At 60.4% G+C, this 20,245-nt stretch overlaps 1 protein-coding gene across 3 annotated transcripts in view; it reads left to right on the forward strand.

The window, feature by feature from the left end:
- The first annotated feature begins 2,352 nt into the window (after positions 1-2,352).
- SBF1 (SET binding factor 1) overlaps positions 2,353-20,245 on the forward strand; it is a 76,338-nt gene continuing 58,445 nt past the window's right edge. For all 3 annotated transcript variants that reach the window (XM_056482658.1, XM_056482659.1, XM_056482661.1), the window contains exon 1: positions 2,353-2,516. In XM_056482658.1, the coding sequence (XP_056338633.1) occupies positions 2,462-2,516 (55 nt within the window). In that variant the 5' untranslated portion in view covers positions 2,353-2,461. The remainder of the gene's footprint in view (positions 2,517-20,245) is intronic.

Below are 20,245 nucleotides of genomic sequence, written 5' to 3' on the forward strand. Positions count from 1 at the left end.
CGGGACAGAATTTACCGGGATGGAATTTAACGGGACGGAATTTAACGGGATGGGGTTTAACGAGATGGGCTTTAACTGGATGGGATTTAACTGGATGGGATTTACCGGGACAGAATTTACCGGGATGAGGTTTAACGGGATGGGATTTAATGGGATGGGGTTTACCGGGATGGGATTTACCGGGATGAGGTTTAACGGGATGGGATTTACCGGGATGGGGTTTAACGGGATGGGATTTAACTGGATGGGATTTACCGGGATGGGGTTTAACGGGATGGGATTTACCGGGATGGGATTTACCGGGATGGGGTTTAACGGGATGAGGTTTAACGGGATGGGATTTAATGGGATGGGATTTACCGGGATGGGATTTACCGGGATGAGGCTTAACGGGATGGGATTTAATGGGATGGGATTTACCGGGATGGGGTTTAACGGGATGGGATTTACCGGGATGGGATTTACCGGGATGGGATTTAATGGGATGGGATTTACCGGGATGGGATTTAACGGGATGGGATTTAATGGGATGGGATTTACCGGGATGGGGTTTAACGGGATGGGATTTAACTGGATGGGATTTACCGGGATGAGGTTTAACGGGATGGGATTTAATGGGATGGGATTTACCGGGATGAGGTTTAACGGGATGGGATTTACCGGGATGGGATTTAACGGGATGGGATTTAACTGGATGGGATTTACTGGGATGGGGTTTAACGGGATGGGATTTAATGGGATGGGATTTACCGGGATGGGATTTACCGGGATGGGGTTTACCGGGATGGGATTTACCGGGATGGGGTTTAACGGGATGGGATTTAACTGGATGGGATTTACCGGGACAGAATTTACCGGGATGGGGTTTAACGGGATGGGATTTACCGGGATGGGATTTACCGGGATGGGATTTACCGGGATGGGGTTTAACGGGATGGGATTTACCGGGATGGGATTTACCGGGATGAGGTTTACCGGGATGGGATTTACCGGGATGGCCACCCCGGGCGCTGCTCCGTGCCAGGGCCACCACGGGCCGTGCCAGGGCACGCTGCCACCTCAGCCCTGTCCCCAGGTGTGCCGGGCAGGTGTGGCTGCGCCGGGAGCCGTGTCCGGGTGGCAGCGCTGGGAACGGGGATAGCGAGGGCAGGACGGAGCCCAGACCCCGGAGGAGCCGCACTCGAGGGTCCGGGAGGGTCGCGCGGTCCCGGGTGGGGGCGGCACGGAGCCCCCGAGTGCCGGCACCCCGCGGGGTGGTGGGGAACCTCAGGGTGGTGTCCTGGGGTCACACCTGCGTGGGGTCACACCTGTGTATGGGGTCACACCTGTGCGCGGGGATACATCTGTGTATAGGGTCACATCTGTTTATAGGGTCACATCTGTGCGCGGGGATACATCTGTATGTGGGGTCACACCTGTATGGGGTCACACCTGTGTGGGGTCACACCTGTGTGAGGGGATACATCTGTATATGGGGTCACCCTGTTTGGGGTCACACCTGTGTGGGGTCACACCTGTGTGCGGGGATACGTCTGTATATGGGGTCACACCTCTATGGGGTCACATCTGTGTGTGGGGTCACACCTGTGTAGGATCACACCTGTGTGCAGGATCACATCTGTGCGGGGTCACATCTGCGTGGGTCACACTTGACGTCTGTGCGTGGGGTCACACCTGTATGGGGTCACACCTGTATGGGGTCACACCTGTATGGGGTAACACCTGTGTGGGGTAACACCTGTGTGGGGTAACACCTGTGTGGGGTAACACCTGTGTGGGGACACACCTCTGTCGGTTCTTTTCCAGGGGGCCGATGTGGAATGGGGGGGTCATTGAGGGGCTTGAGGACCCTGGGGGCCGTGCACACCTGGGGGGGCTGTGCTCACATGGGGGGGTTCCCCTGCACCCCCACATCCAGAGGTTCCCCAAACACGTCTCTGTGCACACCTGAGGGGTCCCTGCACACCTGAGACACCTGAGGGATCCGTGCACACCTGGTGATGTCCCCTCACTCTGGGGGTGTCCCCAGACCCCGGGGGTGCCCCCGCACTCTGGGGGTGTCCCCGCACCCCGGGGATGTCCCCGCACCCTGGGGATGTCCCCGCAGCCCGGGGTGTCCCTGCACCCCTCGGTGTCCCCGCACCCCGGGGTGTCCCCATGTCCCCCCCCCATTCCGGACCCTCCCCCCACCCCGGGGAAGCCCCTCTCCCCAGCCCCGCCCCCTCCGCTCCCGGCCCCGCCCCTCCCTCCCTCAGCCAATGGGAACCGCGGCTCCTCCCGCCCTCAGCCAATAGGCGGCGAGGCCCCGCCCCCCGGCGCGGCCGGCGCTGGCGCAGGCGCGGTGCGCGCGGGGCCAAGATGGCGGCGGCGGGCGGTGGGCGCGGGCGGGCGGCGGCGCCCTGAGGAGCCGAGCGCGGCCTCGCGGGGCTCCCGGGGCCCGGCCCGGGCCGCCCCCGCCGCCATGGCCCGCCTGGCGGACTACTTCGTGCTGGTGGGATACGACCCCGGCAAGCGCGGTGAGCGGCGGGGGGGACGCGGGGGGGCCGGGCCCGGCTGTGTGGGGTGAGGCCGGGCCGGGCGCGGAGCGGGGCCGGGCCCGCGGGGCCGCAGCCGGTGGCGGCCCCGGGCGGTTCCAGCCCCCCGGAGCCGGCGGCAGCCGCAGCCGCCCCTGCGCGGCTCGGCGCGTCCGCGTTTGGGTGTTTTCAGTCTGTCCCCCTCCCCCGCCGCGCGCGAGCTGTCACCGCTCCGGAAGCACGGGCTGCGCTGCCGGGGGGGCACTGCTGGCCTGGCCACGGCCGGGCCGGGCCCTGCGCCGCCGCGGCTCCCGGGCTGGACACGGCGCGACCGGGGCTGCTCGCAGCCTGGGGATGGGGTGCTGTACCCGCAGCCTGGGGATGGGGTGTTGTACCCACAGCCTGGGCATGGGGTGTTGTACCCACAGCCTGGGGATGCGATGTTGTACCCGCAGCCTGGGGATGGGGTGTTGTACCCGCAGCTCCATTCCCTGTGCATTCACAGCCTGGGGATGGGGTGCTGTACCCGCAGCCTGGGGATGGGGTGCTGTACCCGCAGCTCCATTCCCTGTGCATTCACAGCCTGGGGATGGGGTGTTGTACCCACAGCATTGGGATGGGATGCTTTACCCGCAGCCTTGGCATGGGGTGCTTTACCCGCAGCCTGGGGATGGGGTGCTGTACCCACAGCCTGGGCATGGGGTGCTGTACCCGCAGCCTGGGGATGGGGTGCTGTACCCGCAGCTCCATTCCCTGTACATTCACAGCCTGGGGATGGGGTGCTGTACCCGCAGCCTGGGCATGGGGTGCTGTACCCACAGCCTGGGCATGGGGTGCTGTACCCGCAGCTCCATTCCCTGTGCATTCACAGCCTGGGGATGGGGTGTTGTACCCGCAGCCTGGGGATGGGGTGTTGTACCCGCAGCTCCATTCCCTGTGCATTCACAGCCTTGGGATGGGGTGTTGTACTCACAGCTCCATTCCCTGCGCATCTGCAGCCTTGGGATGACATGTTGTATCCCCAGTCCCTGAGATGGTGTGCTGTACCCCAAGCCCAATTCCATGCTCATCCACAGCCCCTGGGATGGGATGTTGTACCCACAGCTCCATTCCCTGCGCAGCCTTGGGATGGGCTGTTGTACCCACGGCCCCTGGGATGGGCTGTTGTACCCACAGCCCCTGGGATGGGATGCTGTACCCCCATCCCCATCCCTGCACATCCCCAGCCCCTGGGATGGGATGTTGTACCCCCAGCCCCTGGGATGGGATGTTGTACCCCCAGCCCCTAGGATGGGATGCTGTACCCCCAGCCCCATCCCTGCACACCCCCAGCCCCTGGGGTGGTGTGCTGTACCCCCAGCCCCATCCCTGCACACCCCCAGCCCCTGGGATGGTGTGCTGTACCCCCAGCCCCATCCCTGCACACCCACAGCCCCTGGGATGGTGTGCTATTCCCCCAGCCCCATCCCTGCACACCCACAGCCCCTGGGATGGTGTGCTGTTCCCCCAGCCCCATCCCTGCACACCCCCAGCCCCTGGGGTGGTGTGCTGTACCCCCAGCCCCATCCCTGCACACCCCCAGCCCCTGGGATGGTGTGCTGTACCCCCAGCCCCATCCCTGCACACCCCCAGCCCCTCAGGCCCCCTCATGCCCTCGCTGCTCCCTCAGACACTGCAGACCCCCAGATCTCGTCCCTCTGTGCTCTCCTCCATCCCTGCACCTGTCAGGTGATGGTGTTGGTTGTTTTGGTTGTGAGGTGTTTCCTGTTTGGTATTTATGGTCTCTTCCTGTCGTGTTTCCCTCTGCGTCCTGCCCCCAACAGCTTTTTGGGGAGAAGGAGCTTTGGCAGCATCACAAAGGAGGTGACCTAAAATCAGGGTTTGGTGCAGAACTGCCCCCGAGCATCTCTCATCTCTTCCCACCTGGCACATTCCCAGCTGTCAGCTGAGCTTATTCCCAGCCTGTGCCTGGGCTGGGGAAGGGAATCCTCGTTGTGACGTGGCTTTGGTTTTTGGGGATGCTGATGGGGCTGGGAGCTGGGTCAGATCCACCATCCCAGGCTGGATCCCAGCCCTGTCTGCTGCCTCTCCCAGCCTGGAGCAGCTGGGGTCCCTGGTGAGAGGCAGAGGAATGAGATGTGTGTCAGGAATGCTGGAGAGCAGAGCAGGCTGGCTCAGAGTTTGCTGTTTCCTGAGGCCTTTCTGCCCATGTGGTGTTTTATTATTGTTGTTATTGCTGTTGTTGCAGGTATTTTGCCCAGTGGGGCACTGGGATGGGCAGGAGCTGCTCTCCCGTGGGTCAGACCGTGCCTGGGGTGGGAGGGCTGCAGGAGATGCTGGGGGGATTCCAGGATTCCATCTAGCAGCAGGTTCCACATCCTCTCAGGAGTGATGCTGGGTGGTTATACCCCCTTTGTCCTGCTTCCTCCTGCATCTTCTTCCTCATCTCCTCCCTGAGGGTGCAGCAGCTCAGACCTGTATGTTCAAACTGGTGATTTGAACTGATTGGTGACTGGTGGGGATCAGGGACCTGGGGTTCCTTGGGCCTGGTTTTCAGCCTGGTTTTCTTAGGGCCTAGAGTTCTTTCAGACTGGTTTTCTTAGGGCCTGGAATTCTTTCAAACTGGTTTTCTTTGGGCCTGGATTCTTTCAGCCTGGTGTTCCTTGCTGTGACTCCCAGAGCCCATTTCCAAGGGAACAGAAATGTCCCACCTGTGCCTTTGGGGTCATTTGGGATTTGTTTGGGGAGAGGGGTGATGCTGTGGGGTGATGGGCTTGGCTGTATGGGACAGCCAGAAGGAATAACAGGTTTAGGTGGGATCTTGGGCAGGAATTGCTGCTGGGCTGGAATTGGCAGAGCAGCTGTGGCTGCCCCTGGATCCCTGGCAGTGGCCAAGGCCAGGCTGGACATTGGGGCTGGGACAGTGGGAGGTGTCCCCGCCATGGCTGGGCTGGATTGAGATGAACTTTGTGCTCCCTTCCAACCCAAATCACTCCATGACTCTTTGCCACTGGGACAGGAAGAGCTCTCACTTAACAAATCCTGTTCCTGTGATGTAAATATTCACTTTATTTTGGGTTTGAGTCCCCTCTGCAGGGAGGGGTTGGGTCCAGGCTGCTGTGGGGAGGTGGGGATGGATCCAGGATGCCCTGGGAAGGGACAGACACCACCCTGAGCCTGCTGGCTGCTGGGATGGCCCAGTCAGAAGTGACCTGGCCAGCATGGGGCACTGGGGATTGTGGCATCTCTGTGCCAGCCCAGCAAACCCTTCCCACCCCAGCCTGGAGGTGTCCCTGTGCCATGTCCCCAGGGATGGGGAGATGCCCTGACACCGGTTCTGTGGTTTTTGGGATCAGCCTGGCAGCATTCCCAGCTCTGTTTTCCCACCCCCCTCCCTGCTTAGATAACGCTGGAGGAAGGGCAGCAGCACTCATCTGCCAGTGACTAATTGCTGTACAGGTTGGGTGGCTCTGGCAGAGCCGTGGGCTGTGCCAGGCTGGGCTGTGCCAGGCTGGCACCTTCCCTGTGAGCCCCAGCTGTAAACAGAGCTGGGCTGGGTGGGCACTGCCAGAGCCCGTGCCTGGGGGATTTGTGGTGGGGCAGGGCTGGGTTTGCAGCTGGGCATGTGGAAGGGAAAGGTCTGGTGGGGTGCTGGGAGCTGAGGTGGATCTGCAGCATCTCCAGAGAGACAATCCTGGGATGCTTTGGGTGGGAAGGGACCCCAGAGCCCCCCAGTGCCACCCCTGCAGTTCATGGCAGGGACACCTCCCACTGTCCCAGCTGCTCCCAGCCCCAATGTCCAGCCTGGCCTTGGCACTGCCAGGGATCCAGGGGCAGCCACAGCTGCTCTGCCAATTCCAGCCCAGCAGCAATTCCTGCCCAAGATCCCAGCCAGCCCTGCCCTGTGGCACTGGGAGCCATTCCCTGGCTCCTGTCCCTCCATCCCTTGTCCCCAGTCCCTCTGCAGCTCTCCTGGAGCCCCTCCAGGCCCTGGCAGGGCTCTGGGCTCTGCCTGGATCCTCCCCTTCCCTCCATGAGATGTTGCTGTGCCTCAGAGCAGTTTGTGGGAACAAAACTGAAAGCAGATCCGTGCTGCTGCTGGGGTCACTGGGGTCACTGGGATCACTGGGGTCACTGGGATCACTGGGGCTTCCTGGAACAGCCCTGTCCCCTGTGCCCTGGGGCTGTGGGGCAGGGACCCTCCTGCAGAAAAGGGCTCTGGGCTCTCTCAAGGGCTGTGGCTTTGGCTCTGGGGCCAGGCCTGGAGCTGCTCTGGCTGCACAGGATCCAGGCAGGAATCCAGAGCTTTTCCTGGTTTGTGGAGCTGTGGGGATGTGTCCAGGGATGCAGAGAATGGACACAGCACCTGCCTGGCACGGTGTCCCCGTGTCCCCTGCTGTGCCAGGCACCCAGACTCTGTGGGGCTCCAGGGAATGCTCCTGGCAGTGGGAATCACATCCTTCCATGCCAGTGTGTGATTTATTGTGTGCTGATTGCTCACATTATTCCCTGTAAATGGATGGGGTTTATTCTCCTGGCTTTTCCCATCACTGCAGATGGATGACAGCTTCCCAAAACTGGGATTGTGCCTGGTTTTACCTGGGAATAGCAATTTAACAGAGCTGGGATTGTGCCTGGTTTTGCCTGGGATTAACAACTTCCTAGAGCTGGGATTGTGCCTGGTTTTACCTGTTCGTGGCAATTTCCCAGAGCCAGGATTGTGCCTGGCTTTACCTGGGAATAACAATGTAACAGAGCCAGGATTGTGCCTGGTTTTACTGGGAATAACAATTTACCAGAGCTGGGATTGTGCCTGGTTTTACCTGGGAATAACAGTTTACCAGAGCAGGGATTGTGCCTGGTTTTACCTGGGAATAACAGTTTACCAGAGCTGGGATTGTGCCTGGTTTTCCTTGGAAGAACAGCTCCCCAGAGCCAGGATTGTGCCTGGTTTTCCTTGGAAGAACAGCTCCCCAGAGCCAGGATTGTGCCTGGCTTTGCCTCAGCACTGAGCACTCCCCATGCCCTGAGAGTCCAGGACAGCTCAGTTCCAAACCGTGTGGCTGAAGGAACCTGGAGGTTTTGGGTAGGGAGCAGTGCACGGGCATGGCCTGGATGATGGGAGCCAAGACCCACTTTGGGATGGATTTGGGATTTCCCAGGGGGTTTAAACTGCCAGAGGGCAGGGCTGGGTGGGATCCTGGGCTGGGCTGGAGCTGCCAGAGCAGCTGTGGCTGCCCCTGGATCCCCAGGGCTGGACATTGGGGCTGGGAGCAGCTGGGACAGTGGGAGGTGTCCCTGCCATGAACTGCAGGGGTGGCTCTGGGGGGGCTCTGGGGGGCACTGGGGGGCTCTGGGTGGCACTGGGGGGCTCTGGGGGGCTCTGGCCCCCTCCCACCCAGCCCAGCCCTGGCTGCTCCTGTGGGTGCTGTGCTGGCTGGAGGAAGCCCAGGCTGCTCGGGGAAGTCTCGGTGGTTTCTCGGTGGCTCCGTGGGCGGCCTGGGCGATGGCAGGAGGAAGCTGCCTCTTTCCATGAGGTGTTTGGGGCAGGTTTTGGGGTGTTCTTTGTGAGGCTGCCCCTCCTGAGGTGCTCCTGGAGTTGGTTCTGGTAGGACTCTCAGGGCTCCTCCTGCTGCTGTCCCAGCCGTGCTTCGGGTTGGGTTTGGCTCTCCTGTCACTCTGTCCCTCTGTCGTGACTCAGGCTCTGACTCAGCCGGGCTCTGGGAGCATCCAGCACAGTCCCAGTGTGGAAAAGCCCCCGGGGCTGGCAGCAGCGTGGAGCTGTTTGCTGGGTCAATATTTGCAGAGGGAGAGAGAGGCCGGGAATGGCCCTGCCTCGTGCAGAGCTGCTCCCAGCCACGGGCCTGCAGCTGGGAAAGGTGGGCACGGGAGAGGGCACATCTGAGCTGCTCCAGGGCTGGGCCCCTCTGCTCTGGAGCCAGCCTGGGGAAACTGGGAATGCTCCTCTGGAGAAGGGAGGGATCCAGGGAAAGCTTCCAGCACATTCCAGAGCCTGAAGGGGCTCCAGGAGAGCTGGAGAGGCACTGGGGACAAGGGATGGAGGGACAGGAGCCAGGGAATGGCTTCAGATTGGGAAAGGGGAGATTTGGGCAGGAATTGCTGCTGGGCTGGAACTGCCAGAGCAGCTGTGGCTGCCCTTGGATCCCTGGAATGTCCAAGGTTGGGCACTGGGGCTGGGAGCAGCTGGGACAGTGGGAGGTGTCCCCACGGCACTGCAGGGGTGGCACTGGGTGATGTCCCCTCCCAGGCAGAGCAGTCTGGAATTCCCTGATTCCAAGTGCAGGAATGGCTGCCTCTGGCAGGGCTCACCCCTCCCTCTGGCCCCCACAGCTTCCAGCTGCATCCAGCCTGGGAACTGCAGCGTTTCTGATCCCAGCTGCTCCATTCCTCCTGTCTGCTTCCCTTGGAACTCCTGCCCGGGAGTTGGGGTGGGACAGTGACAGTGACAGGGTCAGAGCTGCCCTGGGGCAGTGCCAGGGCTGGGCCTGAGCTGGGCCTGAGCTCCTCCAGCTCCACCGAGGTGTTTGTGGATGGGCAGAGATTGATCTTGGAATCATGGAGTTGTTTAGGTTGGGAAACCTCTCAGAGCCCACCCAGTCCAACCATCCCCAGCACTGCCAGGGCCACCACTCACCCTGTCCCCAAGTGCCACATCCACATGGATTTTAAATCCCCCAGGGATGGGGATCCAGCCCTCCTGGGCAGCTCCCACCCCTGCCCACCCTTTCCATGGGGAAATTGCTGCTGCTGCCCCCCTGCCCTGCCCTGCCCAGCCTGAGCTGTTCCCTCTCCTCCTGTCCCTGTTCCTGCAGCACAGCCCGACCTGGGGCTGTCCCCTCCTGGCAGGGACTGTGCAGAGCCACAAGGGCCCTGAGCCTCCTTTTCTCCAGCTGAGCCCCTTCCAGCTCCCCCAGCCCCATTGCAGCTCCCCCAGCCCCATTGCAGCTCCCCCAGCCCCATTGCAGCTCCCCCAGCCCCATTGCAGCTCCCCCAGCCCCATTGCAGCTCCCCCAGCCCCATTGCAGCTCCCCCAGCCCCATTGCAGCTCCCCCAGCCCCATTGCAGCTCCCCCAGCCCCATTGCAGCTCCCCCAGCCCCATTGCAGCTCCCCCAGCCCCATTGCAGCTCCCCCAGCCCATTCCCAGCTCCCCCAGCCCCATTCCCAGCTCCCCCAGCCCCATTCCAGCTCCCCCAGCCCATTCCCAGCTCCCCCAGCCCCATTCCAGCTCCCCCAGCCCCATTCCAGCTCCCCCAGCCCCATTCCCAGCTCCCCCAGCCCCATTCCAGCTCCCCCAGCCCCATTCCCAGTCCCTCCAGCCCATTCCCAGTCCCTCCAGCCCATTCCCTGCCCTGGACAGGAGCACTGGCAGGTTTGGGAGGGACAGTGTGCAGCAGGTCACTGTCACTGCTCCCCTGGGTGCAGGCCAAGCCTCTCAGAAGATCCAGAGCCAGGATCTGATCAGAGCAGCACAGCCCCGCCCTGGGGAGGGTGTGACAGTGACAGTGGCACTGACAAGACACCAGTGTCCTTATCTGGGCCATCAGCAGAGCAGGAAGGTGCTGCAGAGCTCAGGAGAAGCTGCTTTGCTGCACTTCCTGCAGCTGCCCACAGGAACACCTCAGCTGCACACACACACACCACGGGGCTCTTCCTCCCCAAAAACCCCTCCTGCTGCCACAGCTCCATCCCGCGGCTCAGACACGCCAAAATAACCTGAGAGCCACCAGCTGCTGCCTGCCAGGGGACACGTGGCACCGGGAGCCACCCCAGGAACAAAAACCTCTGGAACTGGTGCAGAGGGAGGCAGAGGGAGGGTCCTCACTGCTGCTCTCCATGTGCCCCGGCCCCATCCACTGCCTGCCCCTGAAACAGCTCCCAGCCCCTTCCAGAGACTCCCACCAGTCCCTAAATCCCTTCTCAGGATCCCACCCGTCCCCAAACCCTCCCACAGGATCCCAACACTCCCCAAACTCCCCAGAGGGTCCCAGCAGCCTCTAAATCACCCCAGAGGGTCCCAGCAGTCCCTAAATGCCCCCACAGGGTCCCAACACTCCCCAAAGCCTCTCAGAGGGTCCCAGCAGCCTCTAAATCACCCCAGAGGGTCCCAGCCATCCCCAAGGACCCTCTCAGAGGGTCCCAGCAGCCCCCAAACCCTCCGGGCAGCCCCAGGAGGGATCCAGGCACTGTGGATGTGGGAAGGATCCTTCCCAGGAGCAGGAATTCCCCGCCCTGAGGCCCATCCCAGGCTCTCCAGCTCTCCTTGGCCACAAGAGCAGCATTTAGTGGTCAGGAGCTGGGGAGCCACAGAGCAGAGCAGCCCTGGAGGCCTCAGGGCCTCAGTCCCAGAGAGAAGTGGGAGAAAAGCTCCTCCAGATCCTGCAGTCCCAGCCAGGACCATCCCTGCTGTGGCACCCCCAGGTGTCACAGAACAAAGCAGAGGGGTTCTCAGGTTAACTCCTCCCCCTGCAGTCCAAGTGGGGTTTGTTTGTGTTTTCAGCACCCATAAAACCACAGCTGCTGCTCCAGAGTGGGAAATGGGAGAGGCTGCAAGGAAAGGCTTCAGATCTGGGGAAAAACACGAGCTGGGGTGAGAGAGAGCAGAGACAAAAGTGCTAAAACCTCACTGGCAGCAAACAAAAAATGGGGTGAGGATCTGGGTACAGCATAGGGCTGTGTGCCCACCTCACCTTCAGCCACAAAACAAACAGGGACAAAACTGTCCCTGCCCAAAACAGGGACAGCCACACTCCCAGGAGCACCAGGCACCCTCCCTGGTCACTGCAGCAGGGAATTCTGACAAGGAAACCCAGCTGGACACAGGAAAGTGTCCAAAGGGGGAGAAATGAACAGTCCAGAGCTACAGCTCTGATTTCCCCGCTCAGGTGCTGCTCCAGGTCCAGCCTGAGCCACCCCACACCGACTATAACAACATCCATTCCAACATGGAAACAAGGAAAGGGAGAGAATGGGGCTGGGAATGGGCTGGGGGAGCTGGAATGGGGCTGGGGGAGCTGGAATGGTGCTGGGGGAGCTGGAATGGGGCTGGGGGAGCTGGAATGGTGCTGGGGGAGCTGGAATGGGGCTGGGGGAGCTGGAATGGGGCTAGGGGAGCTGGAATGGTGCTGGGGGAGCTGGAATGGGGCTGGGGGAGCTGGAATGGGGCTGGGGGAGCTGGAATGGTGCTGGGGGAGCTGGAATGGGGCTGGGGGAGCTGGAATGGGGCTGGGGGAGCTGGAATGGGGCTGGGGGAGCTGCAATGGGGCTGGGGGAGCTGGAATGGGCTGGGGGAGCTGGAAGGGGCTCAGCTGGAGAAAAGGAGGCTCAGGGCCCTTGTGGCTCTGCACAGTCCCTGCCAGGAGGGGACAGCCCCAGGTCGGGCTGTGCTGCCGGAACAGGGACAGGAGGAGAGGGAACAGCTCAGGCTGGGCCAGGTGGATTTTGGGGAATTCCCTCCTGGGAAGGGCTGGGGTCACCTGGGGACAGGGTCAGTGCTGGGGATGGTCAGACCTGAAGCTTTTCCACCCAAACAATTCCCTGATTCCCTGTCAGCTCTGCTCCAAAGCTGCTGTCACATCGCTCCTTTATGTGGGAAAAGTCTCTGCCCTGGTTTAGGGCCTTGCCCTGGTATTTGGTGTTTTTTGAGGCAGCTGCAGTCCCAGCCCTGCAGCAGTTCCCATCAGGATGCCCAGGCAGGGGTTGGTGTGCACCTTCCCCTGCCAGCTTTGATCATTCTGAGCTCTCCAAGGGCAGGGAACGCTGCTGCTGTCCCTGCAGGGCTCTGGGGACACAGCTGTGGGGACACAGCCCTGCTGTCCCCAAACACAGCAGCTCTGTCACAGCCTGGCCAGGACAGTCTGGTGTCAGCCACGGGCTGGGCTCAGGGATGAGCAGAGCTCTGGTGGCCTCAGAGATGAGCCCAGCAGAGCAGCTGGGCTCCTCAGGCAGCTTGGGAAGGACAGGGATAAGCTCCTGCCTGGGATCAGGTGAGCTCAGCAGCCCTGGGCAGGAAGGAGGTCAGACAGCACCGAGCTGTGCTCAGGGAGGGGATCCCTGCAGGGACTGTGAGCAGGAGCTCTGGATCCCTGCAGGAATTGTGAGCAGGAGCTCTGGGTTCCTACAGGGATTGTGTGACTGAGCTCTGGATCCCTGCAGGAATTGTGAGCAGGAGCTCTGGGTTCCTACAGGGATTGTGAGCAGGAGCTCTGGATCCCTGCAGGAATTGTGAGCAGGAGCTCTGGGTTCCTACAGGGATTGTGAGCAGGAGCTCTGGATCCCTGCAGGAATTGTGAGCAGGAGCTCTGGGTTCCTGCAGGAATTGTGAGCAGGAGCTCTGGATCCCTGCAGGGATTGTGTGCAGGAGCTCTGGGTTCCTGCAGGGATTGTGTGACTCTGAGCTCTGGATCCCTGCAGGAATTGTGTGCAGGAGCTCTGGATCCCTGCAGGAATTGTGAGCAGGAGCTCTGGGTTCCTACAGGGATTGTGTGACTGAGCTCTGGATCCCTGCAGGAATTGTGTGCAGGAGCTCTGGGTTCCTACAGGGACTGTGGGCAGGAGCTCTGGATCCCTGCAGGAATTGTGAGCAGGAGCTCTGGATCCCTGCAGGAATTGTGTGACTGAGCTCTGGGTTCCTGCAGGAATTGTGAGCAAGAGCTCTGGATCCCTGCAGGAATTGTGTGCAGGAGCTCTGGATCCCTGCAGGAATTGTGTGCAGGAGCTCTGGATCCCTGCAGGAATTGTGTGACTGAGCTCTGGATCCCTGCAGGGACTGTGAGCAGGAGCTCTGGATCCCTGCAGGAATTGTGTGCAGGAGCTCTGGATCCCTGCAGGGATTGTGTGACTGAGCTCTGGATCCCTGCAGGGATTGTGTGACTCTGAGCTCTGGATCCCTGCAGGAATTGTGTGCAGGAGCTCTGGGTCCCTGCAGGAATTGTGTGATTCTGAGCTCTGGATCCCTGCAGGAATTGTCTGGCTCTCAGCTTCAGATTCCTGCAGGAATTGTGAGCAGGAGCAGCTCTCAGGATTCCTGTAGGACTTGTGTGCAGGAGCAGCTCTCAGCTCCACATTCCTGTAGGAATTGTCTGACTCTCAGCTCCAGATTCCTGTAGGAGTTGTCTGTCTCTCATCTTTGTATTCCTGTAGGAATTGTCTGGCTCTCAGCTCTGGATTCCATCAGGAATTGTCTGGCTCTCAGCTCCTGTTGGGGGGGTCTGTCAGGTGTTCCTGGGGTGGGAATTCCTGCAGAGGTGTTTGGAAAGCCCAGGAAGGTGATTTCCTACTGGGAATTCCTGCAGAGGTGTTTGGAAGGCCCAGAGCTGTGGTTTCCTACTGGGAATTCCTGCAGAGGTGTTTGGAAGGCCCAGAGCTGAGGTTTCCTACAGCTCCCTGACAGGAGAGCAGATCCAGGTGGGAACAGGGTCCAGGCTCAGAGCAGGCTCAGTGGGCAGCAGGGATTCATTTCCCCAGCCCTGGCTCAGTGTGGCAGTGCCTCTCACCAAGCATTTCTCCCTGATACCCATCTAACTCCAGCTGGCAGTGGGAGCCTTTCCCCCATCCCAGGTCCCTCTGCATGAGCAGAGCAGGGGACAGTGGCACTGCATCAGCCCTGGGTGCCCAGAGCCATTCCTGCCTCTCCTGACCTGCTCCTCCCAGCACTGGGGCTCTCCATCCTTTAAACTTCTCCTTCCTCCTCTGTGAGTTCCCCTTGCTCTCCTGACTCAGGTTGTGTTTTTACTTCACGTTTCCCTCCCCATTTGGGTGGGTTTGGGCTGTGTTTGGAGCTGCTCTGCTGCTCTCACACACAAATTGCATCCCCACTCTGAGCCATCCCTGTTTTCCTTGTCCCCCCAAGTCCTGGCAGTGCAGGGAGGGAATGTGGATTTTCTTCTGGATTCTCCCTCTGACCCGAGCTTTCCTTGGCATCTCTGGTTTTATACAAGGATCTTTCACAAGTGTTGGATCTCTTGGGAATTCATCGAGGCTGTTGGGATTTTGTACTTTTGTTTAATGCTGGTGCAGAACTCGAGGTTTGCTGTGTTTGGGGTCTGGTTTCAAGGAGCAGCTTCAAGAGCTGCTGAAGCTCCTTCCTTCATGCCCTGGATCCCTGGCAGTGCCCAAGGCCAGGTTGGGACAGTGGGAGGTGTCCCTGCCATGGCAGGGGTGGCACTGGTCCCACCCAAACCATTCCAGCAATTCTCTGATTGCAATCCTGGCTTTATCAGGGATTTTTTTTTCCCAGGAAAAACCATTTCCTTTTCCCCAGAATCCCTTCCCCAGCATCCTTGAGCATGTGCCAGCCATTCCTCCTGGCTGTGAGGGACACAGGTGGCAGCAGGACAGGAGGATGTGATCCCAGACAGGACAGGGGAGTTTGATCCCAGAGAGGACAGGGGGATGTGATCTCAGAGAGGACAGGGGAGTTTGATCCCAGAGAGGACAGGGGGATGTGATCCCAGAGAGGACAGGGGGATGTGATCCCAGAGAGGACAGGGGAGTTTGATCCCAGAGAGGACAGGGGATGTGATCCCAGAGAGGACAGGGGGATGTGATCCCAGACAGGACAGGGGAGTTTGATCCCAGAGAGGACAGGGGGATGTGATCCCAGAGAGGACAGGGGGATGTGATCCCAGAGAGGACAGGGGAGTTTGATCCCAGACAGGACAGGGGGATGTGATCCGAGAGAGGACAGGGGGATGTGATCCCAGACAGGACAGGACAGGGGATGTGATCCCAGAGAGGACAGGGGATGTGATCCCAGAGAGGACAGGACAGGGGATGTGATCCCAGACAGGACAGGACAGGGGGATGTGATCCCAGAGAGGACAGGGGATGTGATCCCAGAGAGGACAGGACAGGGGATGTGATCCCAGACAGGACAGGGGATGTGATCCCAGAGAGGACAGGACAGGGGATGTGATCCCAGAGAGGACAGGGGAGTGTGATCCCAGACAGGACAGGGGATGTGATCCCAGACAGGACAGGACAGGGGATGTGATCCCAGAGAGGACAGGGGATGTGATCCCAGACAGGACAGGGGGATGTGAGGACAGGGGGAGTGTGATCCCAGAGAGGACAGGGGATGTGATCCCAGAGAGGACAGGGGGATGTGAGGACAGGGGATGTGATCCCAGAGAGGACAGGGGATGTCATCCCAGGCAGGACAGGACAGGGGATGTGATCCCAGGCAGGACAGGACAGGGGATGTGATCCCAGAGAGGACAGGGAATGTGATCCATCATCCCAGAGAGGACAGGGAATGTGATCCATCATCCCAGCCCGGCACGTGGCGATGATTCGGCAGCTCCAGAGCTGCAGCAATCCAGCCTGGGTGAAGTCATGAGACAGGCACAGGGCTGGGATCCTCTGAGTCATCCTGGAGAGATCTGTGGAGCCCGTAGGAAGCGCAGGGGGAGCAGCTGGGAGCTGTGGGAGCCGTGCCAGGGATGGGGCTGGGGTGTGGGGGGAGCCCCCCCGGCTGGGATTTGCTGCCTCTCACCATAAAAGGGGAAATTTCTCCTTCACACCTCGTGAGGAGTGTTTGTGAGGCCGCAGGGAGTGGGAGAAGGAAACAGCCGGGCAGGGAGAGTCTGGAGAGGGTGGGGGGGTGGAGGAACGGGGTGGAGGTCTCCATGGGGAGATGGGATTGGGGCTGGGGATGGGGTGGGGCTGGGGATGGGATTGGGGCTGGGGATGGGATGTGGGGCTGGGGATGGGATGTGGGGCTGGGGATGGGGCTGGGGCTGGGGATGGGATTGAGGCTGGAGATGGGATTGGGGCTGGGGATGGGATTGGGGCTGCAGGGATGTGGGGCTGGGGATGGAATTGAGGCTGGAGATGGGATTGGGGCTGGAGATGGGATGTGGGGCTGGAAATAGGATGGGGCTGCAGGGATGTGGGGCTGGAGATGGGATTGAGGCTGGAGATGGGATGTGGGACTGGGGATGGGATTGGGGCTGCAGGGATGTGGGGCTGGAGATGGGATTGTGGCTGGGGATGGGATTGGGGCTGGGGATGGGATTGGGGCTGGAAATAGGATGGGACTGCAGGGATGTGGGGCTGGAGATGGGATTGGGGCTGGAGATGGGATTGGGGCTGGAGATGGGATTGGGGCTGCAGGGATTTGAGGATGGAAGTAGGATGTGGCTGGAGGTGGGATGGGACTGCGTGGATGTGGGGCTGATGTCCTGACCAAGGAGGCAGTTCCAGTTTGAGAGGTGACATTCCAGTCTGTGTCCCTGGATGCAGCTCCAGGTGGATCCAAGTTCTTGTGGAGTTACAAGAACAAACTAAAAGCCCCAAAACCAAACAGCCCCACCTGCCCCAAAGCAGTCCCAGTTTCCCCTGGTGCTGTCAGCCCGTGGAACTGGACACGTCCCTGTTATGGCTTTTACCCCAAATTCCTGGGGTTCCTGGGAATGCTGCAGGGCAGAGCAGCTGCCAGCACACCTGGCACGGTGGGGAGCCCCAGAGCTGTGGGAAGGGTGGATGGGGCAGGACAGAATCCCCAGGGAGGGGAGGGGAGGTGTCCTGCCCCCAGGCAGGGGTGAGCAGGGAGAGGGGGACTTGCTGAGGAGTCCTGGGGGCAGTGCCAGCTGGGGACCTGTCCCATCCTGGCCAGGGCTGCCTTGGGATTTGCAGCTTTCTGCCAGATGGAGCCTGACAGGCCCTGAGAAAATCCTGGGATTTACTGGGGTTTCCTGCCTGAGATGGGGCTGGAGGGGGAGCAGGGCTGGGGATGTGGGGGAGGGAGCAGGGAGGGGGTCAGCCCTGGCCAGGGACCCCCAGGAGGGCACAGGACCCTGCTGTGGTCACAGAACAGTGACATGGAATGGTTTGGGATAGGAGGGACCCCAAAACCCCTGCAGTGCCACCATGGCAGGGACACCTCCCACTGTCCCAGCTGCTCCCAGCCCCAGTGTCCAGCCTGGGATCCAGGGGCAGCCACAGCTGCTCTGGCAGTTCCAGCCCAGCCCCTGCCCACCCTCATGGGATGCTGGAGCTCCAGAAAAAGCCAGGGAAGGGTGGAAGGGCCCAGGGGGAGCTCACCTGGGCGGGTTTGTACCTGTGTGTGAGCAGCTCACCTGAGGGCAGCTGCTGCTCCACCTGCCCCCCACGTGCAGCTCTCGTGTTTCTCTGTTCCCTTGGGTGTTTTTAATTGAATCATGGAATTGTTTGGGGTGGAAAATCCCTCAGAGCCCATTGAGTCCCAACCATCCCCAGCACTGCCAAGGCCACCACTGACCCTGTCCCCAAGTGCCACCTGCACAGGGCTGTGAAATCCCCCCAGGGATGGGGATCCAGCCCTCCTGGGCAGTTCCCACCCCTGCCCACCCTTTCCATGGGGAAATTGCTGCTGCTGCCCCCCTGCCCTGCCCTGCCCAGCCTGAGCTGTTCCCTCTCCTCCTGTCCCTGTTCCTGCAGCACAGCCCGACCTGGGGCTGTCCCCTCCTGGCAGGGACTGTGCAGAGCCACAAGGGCCCTGAGCCTCCTTTTCTCCAGCTGAGCCCCTTCCAGCTCCCCCAGCCCCTTCCAGCTCCCCCAGCCCATTCCAGCTCCCCCAGCCCCATTCCAGCTCCCCCAGCCCCATCCCAGCTCCCCCAGCCCCATCCCAGCTCCCCCAGCCCCATTCCAGCTCCCCCAGCCCCATCCCAGCTCCCCCAGCCCCATTGCAGCTCCCCCAGCCCCATTCCAGCTCCCCCAGCCCCATCCCAGCTCCCCCAGCCCCATTGCAGCTCCCCCAGCCCCATTGCAGCTCCCCCAGCCCCATTGCAGCTCCCCCAGCCCCATTCCAGCTCCTCCAGCCCCATTCCAGCTCCCCCAGCCCCATTGCAGCTCCCCCAGCCCCATTGCAGCTCCCCCAGCCCCATTCCAGCTACCCCAGCCCCATTCCAGCTCCCCCAGCCCCATTGCAGCTCCTCCAGCCCCATTCCAGCTCCTCCAGCCCCATTGCAGCTCCCCCAGCCCCATTCCAGCTCCCCCAGCCCCATTCCAGCTCCCACTTCCAGCCATCCTGTTCCCTGTCCCTGAAATCATTTCAGTGTCATTATTGCACATTATTTTCCTTGGCTCTGCTGCCTCATCTCAGCCCATGAGGCCTTTGGGGTTCATGGAATTTTCCAAGTGCTGGAGTGGCTGGAAGGGAGTGACAGAAAAAGGGGGACAAGGTGGGAATGTCCCCGTGCACCACCCCAAAAACCAAATCCCATCTTCTGCTCAGGCTTTGGGCAAGAGGAGGGTGAGGAAGGGGCTCTGGAGGAGCAGGGAGAGGCAGGAGCTGCTCCCAGCTCTTGGATCTTTTCCCAGAAATGTTTGGTGGAAAATGAGAACTCTTCTCCCTGGGTCTGGAGTGAGGGACAGGGAGGTGCTGGGTTCATCCCAGCTCCTGCTCCAGTTTGGGATGGGATGTGCTGGGTTTATCCAGAGCAGTTCCAGTTTGGAGGAATGGGATGTGCTGGGTTCATCCCAGCTCCTGCTCCAGTTTGGGATGGGATGTGCTGGGTTTATCCAGAGCAGTTCCAGTTTGGGATGGGATGTGCTGGGTTTATCCAGAGCAGTTCCAGTTTGGGATGGGATGTGCTGGGTTTATCCAGAGCAGTTCCAGTTTGGGATGGGATGTGCTGGGTTTATCCAGAGCAGTTCCAGTTTGGGATGGGATGTGCTGGGTTCATCCAGTGCAGTTCCAGTTTGGGATGGGAGGAGCTGGGTTCATCCCAGCTCCTGCTCCAGTTTGGGATGGGATGTGCTGGGTTTATCCAGTGCAGTCCCAGTTTGGGATGGGATGTGCTGGGTTTATCCAGTACAGTTCCAGTTTGGGATGTGCTGGGTTTATCCAGAGCAGTTCCAGTTTGGGATGGGATGTGCTGGGTTTATCCAGTGCAGTTCCAGTTTGGGATGGGATGTGCTGGGTTTATCCAGAGCAGTTCCAGTTTGGGATGTGCTGGGTTCATCCAGTGCAGTTCCAGTTTGGGATGGGATGTGCTGGGTTTATCCAGAGCAGTTCCAGTTTGGGATGGGATGTGCTGGGTTTATCCAGAGCAGTTCCAGTTTGGGATGGGATGGGATGTGCTGGGTTTATCCAGTGCAGTTCCAGTTTGGGATGTGCTGGGTTTATCCAGAGCAGTTCCAGTTTGGGATGTGCTGGGTTTATCCAGAGCAGTTCCAGTTTGGGATGTGCTGGGTTTATCCAGTGCAGTTCCAGTTTGGGATGTGCTGGGTTTATCCAGAGCAGTTCCAGTTTGGGATGTGCTGGGTTTATCCAGTGCAGTTCCAGTTTGGGATGGGATGTGCTGGGTTTATCCAGAGCAGTTCCAGTTTGGGATGGGATGTGCTGGGTTTATCCAGAGCAGTTCCAGTTTGGGATGGGATGGGATGTGCTGGGTTTATCCAGTGCAGTTCCAGTTTGGGATGTGCTGGGTTTATCCAGAGCAGTTCCAGTTTGGGATGTGCTGGGTTTATCCAGAGCAGTTCCAGTTTGGGATGGGATGTGCTGGGTTTATCCAGTGCAGTTCCAGTTTGGGATGGGCTGGGTTCATCCAGAGCAGTTCCAGTTTGGGATGTGCTGGGTTTATCCAGTGCAGTTCCAGTTTGGGATGTGCTGGGTTTATCCAGAGCAGTTCCAGTTTGGGATGGGCTGGGTTTATCCCAGCTCCTGCTCCAGTTTGGGATGGATGTGCTGGGTTTATCCAGTGCAGTTCCAGTTTGGGATGTGCTGGGT

The sequence above is a fragment of the Oenanthe melanoleuca genome, chromosome 1A (assembly GCF_029582105.1).
Source record: "Oenanthe melanoleuca isolate GR-GAL-2019-014 chromosome 1A, OMel1.0, whole genome shotgun sequence".
Classification (NCBI taxonomy): domain Eukaryota; kingdom Metazoa; phylum Chordata; class Aves; order Passeriformes; family Muscicapidae; genus Oenanthe; species Oenanthe melanoleuca.